At 50.7% G+C, this 4,682-nt stretch overlaps 1 protein-coding gene across 1 annotated transcript in view; it reads left to right on the forward strand.

Moving 5' to 3' along the window:
• Nucleotides 1-3,697, forward strand: part of LOC102378390 (cytochrome P450 2G1-like) — an 18,383-nt gene extending 14,686 nt beyond the window's left edge. The window contains exons 7-9 of the mRNA XM_025213068.1: nt 38-225; nt 3,009-3,150; nt 3,492-3,697. Coding sequence (XP_025068853.1) covers nt 38-225; nt 3,009-3,150; nt 3,492-3,697 — 536 coding nt within the window. The remainder of the gene's footprint in view (nt 1-37; nt 226-3,008; nt 3,151-3,491) is intronic.
• The last annotated feature ends 985 nt before the right edge of the window (nt 3,698-4,682 follow it).

Genomic DNA, 4,682 nt, shown 5'->3' on the forward strand with positions numbered 1-4,682 from the left:
AACACCAAGCCCCCCCCTTCCAATCCTGTCTCCGCAGACAAGGTGCATGAGGAAATCGACCGCGTCATAGGGCGGACCCACAGCCCAGCCATGAACGACCGAGGCCGGATGCCGTACACCAACGCCGTGATCCACGAGATCCAGAGACTGGCTAACATCCTTCCATTTGGGGTTCCGCGCAAAGTGACCTGCGACACCCGCTTCCGGGGGTACCTTCTCCCCAAGGTGCTGGACAAGAGAAGTAGACAAATCGGGGGGGTTGGACCAAAAGAAATATCATGAGGTTCAACAAGGACAAGTGCGATGTCCTGCTCAAAGCAGGACCATCCCCAGCTAGATAATCCAAGGCAAATCTTTGTCTAGCTGGGTTTTGAAAACCTCCAGGGATGGAGCTTCCACCACTTCTCTGGGTAACCTGTTCCAGTGTTTTACTACTCTCTTAGTCAGAAAATTCTTCCTAATATCTAACCTCAACTTCCCTTGCTGCAACTGCAAACCGTTGCTCCTTGTTCATAGATTTCATAGACGTTAGGGCTGGAAGGGACCTCAGAAGATGATTGAGTCCAGTCCCCTGCACCAGTTCCAGGAAGTCAGCAAGAGTTAAAGGATCCCAGCAAGATAGGCGTCCAAATGTTTCTTAAAATCATCCAGAGTAGGTGCTTGCACCATGTCTGGAGGGAGTCTATTCCAGGCCTTGGGTCCTTGGACAGTGAAGAAGTTTTTCCTTATGTCCAGCCTGAAACGATCTTGGAGGTTTGTGACAATTTGACCTTGCCATCCCTTGGGGCGCTCTGGAGAACAGACACACCCCCCCCCGCCCAGATCCTGGTGAGCACCCCTTATATACTTATAGGCTGCGACCCGGGCCCCCCCGCACCCGGGCTTTTCCTTTTCCAGGCTGAAGAGTCCCATGACTCTCAGCCTCTCATCATTAGGCCCATTTTTCGGCCCTCTCATCACGCACGGGGCTCTCCTCTCCACTCTCTCAAGCTTCTCCACATCCTTCCCGAATTGTGGAGCCCAGAATTGGACACAGTACTCCAGCTGTGGCCTCACCAAGGCCGAGTACAGTGGGAGGATGACATCCTGATATTTGCTTGAGAAGCATCTATGGATGCAAGCCAGAGTTTTGCTCACTTTACCAGCTGCGACATGAAATTGGTGGCTCACGTTCATCGTGTGGTCAGTCATGACCCCCGAGTCCCTTTCAGCCGTGGTGCTAGCAAGTATAGCACTGCCGAGCCTATAAGCATGCTGCACGTTTTCACCCCACCCCAAGGTGGAGTACCTTACATTATTCAGTATTGAATGTTGTCGGGTTTTCTTCCACCCATTTTCCCACCTTGTCGAGGTCGCCCTGGATTACCAGCCTATCTTCGGGTGTGGACGCTTTATCCTAAAGTTCAGTGTCATTGGCAAACTTGGCCAGTCCACTTCTGATACCAACGTCTACATCGTTACTAAAGATGTTAAGAATATATGCCCAAGGACGGAGCTTTCCTGATGTTGAGGACTTCTGCATTGCTGACTGACTTGCCAGCTTTGCGGTGGATAGTGAAAGTGATCAGCTCATGGTCACCGTCTCCCAGCTTCCCTTCGATTATTAGGTCACTGACTAGATCATCCCCCTTAGTACCCCAAGCTCCTGGCACTGGTGTACAGGCATGTAAGTGTCCCACTGAAGGCCCTAGTCATCCCTACACTCCCAGGAAGACATCGTTTCAGAGCTGCGGTAGGGGTGGATTCCCTTGTGTGCCTTAGCCTGCTGGTTTTGTAGAAGCTGCCCAGTAGACTTGCTCTGGCAGTAATCCCCCCACCCCCCGGTGGGCTTAGTTTAAAGCCCAGTCGAGCAGGTCAGCCATTCTGGCAGAGAAGACCCTCCTCGTCAGTGAAGTGAGGTAGAGGCCGTCTCTAACCAGCAGACCACTGCCTCTCTCACCAAAGAGTGGACTGAGATCGAGAAAACCAAAGCTTTCATGATGACACCAGCACCACAGTCTTCAGTTGACTACCTCAATCCTCCTCAGCCCACGACCTGAAACCAGGAGGATCGAGGAAGACACAACCTGCCACCGCTGAATGAGGCCAAATTGGCACTGGTGAGGCCACAACTGGAGTCCTGTGTCCAGTTTTGGAACGCGCACTAGGGAAAGGATGTGGACGAGTTGAAGGGAGTCCAGTGGAGGGCAACAGCAATGTTTTGGGGGCTGGAGGCACATGACTTGTGAGGAGAGGCCGAGGGAACGGCGTTTATTTCCTGCCCACATGCAGAGGGGCTTGAAGGGAATTCCAAAGAGACTGGAGCTGGGCTGGTCTCAGTGGGGGCAGATGACAGAACAAGGAGCAATGGGCTCTGTCTGCAGCAAGGGAACTTGAGGTTGGATATTAGGAAAAACTCTCACAAGGAGGATAGTAAAGCCCTGGAACAGGCCACCCAGAATGGTGGTGGAGTCTCCATCCTTGGAAGTTTTTAAAGCCTGGCTAGACTAAGCCTTGGCTGGGATGATGTAGTTTAGAATAATCCCGCTCTGAGCAGGGGTTGGACTAGATGGAACCTGAGGTCCCTTCCAACCTGACTTTTCTATGATTCTATTAGATGGAGGCCAGTCCTATAAGGAAGAGGTTAGATAAGCATCCAGCTGGGGTCATCTAGACCCAGCACTCTTCCCTGCCTATGCAGGGGGTCGGACTCGATGATCTATTGAGGTCCCTTCCGACCCTAACATCTATGAATCTATAAGAGTGATCCCAGGCACATTGCCATGAGTGGGTTCGCCAACATACTGGCATTGCAGGGCCTCTCTCTACCTTGCCCAGGAGATTTCAGAGTTGTCACCAGTGGTAAATTTAACATCCTCTCAGCCTGAGATGTTGGGAAACACTTGTTTCTGGGTGGAGCTATTTCCCCACAGTTCCCAGCTGCACAAGAATTTGTCTGCTTGCAGAAGCTCCAGGTAGAAATGGTTTAATTCTCCCATTGCTGTTGTGTTCCCATCTCTCGTTCCCAGGATACAGATGTCTGCATTGCCTTGGGCATAATTCTCCAGGACCCCAAATACTTCAAGGATCCAAAAAGCTTTCACCCGGAGCATTTCCTGGCCGAAGAAGGCCACTTCAAAAAGAATGATAGCTTTCTGCCATTCGGCACAGGTACGAGTGACGGCTCCATTCCCAACCCTACTGGGTTCGACTCCCCACTCAAAGACTCCCATGAAATAGGATACTGGAAGAACCAGTTCACTCCTCTGTGACTCAGTTGCCTCACCATCCCGAAAGGGCTGTTTGCCCAGAGTCAAAAAGCTTGTACGTCTGTAGAGGGTGCGGCATTTATAGATTGTGAAGTGAGATGGGAGGCAGGTGAGCGCAGAATCCTTCCTCCCATCTCTCCTTAGCCAGAGACCTTCCAGCACATATAGCTCAGGCAGGTCTCCTGTTAGATGCTTGCAGACTGGAGTTCATTTATTTGCCCGTTGCTCTGCTTATCCCTGCAGGAAAGAGGGTGTGTCTGGGCAAGAGCCTGGCCCTCATGGAGCTCTTCCTGATGCTGACCACCATCCTGCAGCGCTTCACCCTGAAATCACCAAAAGAGCCGCAGGAAATCGATCTCACCCCAAAAGTAAATGGATCTGGAATTGTTCCTCCCAGCTACGAGCTCTATGCCCTCCCGCGGGAGGAAGGGCTGCACGACAGCACCTAGGACATGGAACAGGCATGCAATAGAGCAAAGCACCTCCTTCTCCTTCATGTCTCCACTCCAAAATTTTAGATGGGCTGCTCCCAATATGCTGCACAGGTGTTGGTGTTCCCAAATCTTGTAGGGTGCATTGGAGTGCTACAGGGCATCTCAGGACATGATCCATGGCTTGTGTCGCCTGACAAACATTGCTTGGTTGTGTAGAGGCCCCGTGATTTCATGAGCAACTTGCAAAAGACCTTTTAACCCTAAAATGCCCGATACACGTGCGTCGTTGAGGAGACCTCCCAAGCAAGATCTCACCTTTAGGCATTGACTCTGCCCACAGCTGGTCGTCATACCCAGTGTTTTTCATACTTCCATTTGTCTCCATATTGCAGAAATGGTAGTGTTGTAGGCCATAAGACAGGCCAAGAGCTGAAGTGTTAAAATCTGCAAGTCTACGCATCTGTGGAAAGCCCCAGGGTGCATCAGAGCACGTGGAATTACATCAAGAATATCCTGGGATGTAAGGATCAGTAGCAGCCTCCTCTAGTAGATAAGAAGCATAAGCTGTACATGGTACATATCTGGGAAGACATGTCGTTAGATAACTTCATTAATCAGCAAATTGTAAAGGCACACAGCACCAATCGTGACCAAGCAAGCGTGAGCAACAACGTCAGCTTCATGCAACAGAAATGTACTCTGCATTTGTTTAACCCTGCACTATCCCTGCTGTCGGTCAGTCTGATCGCCTGGCTGATACGACGAATAAAGCCTACACTGAGTTTGTGCTCACCAAATAGCTGCCCCACACTTATTTAAACCATGTGGCAGTACACCTAGCAGGTATTTGGGCAACGCGTGAACGGGATGGAAGGCAAACAGGTTGTGAATATATTTTTGCAAATGAAAAACAAACCATTGAGCAGGACTCTGCGGTACAGTTTCCAACCCAATGTGAAAATGAGACAGAGGAAGGGATCTGGGGTTCCCAGTGGAAGAA

This window comes from Alligator sinensis, unplaced genomic scaffold (assembly GCF_000455745.1).
Source record: "Alligator sinensis unplaced genomic scaffold, ASM45574v1 scaffold1667_1, whole genome shotgun sequence".
NCBI lineage: Eukaryota > Metazoa > Chordata > Crocodylia > Alligatoridae > Alligator > Alligator sinensis.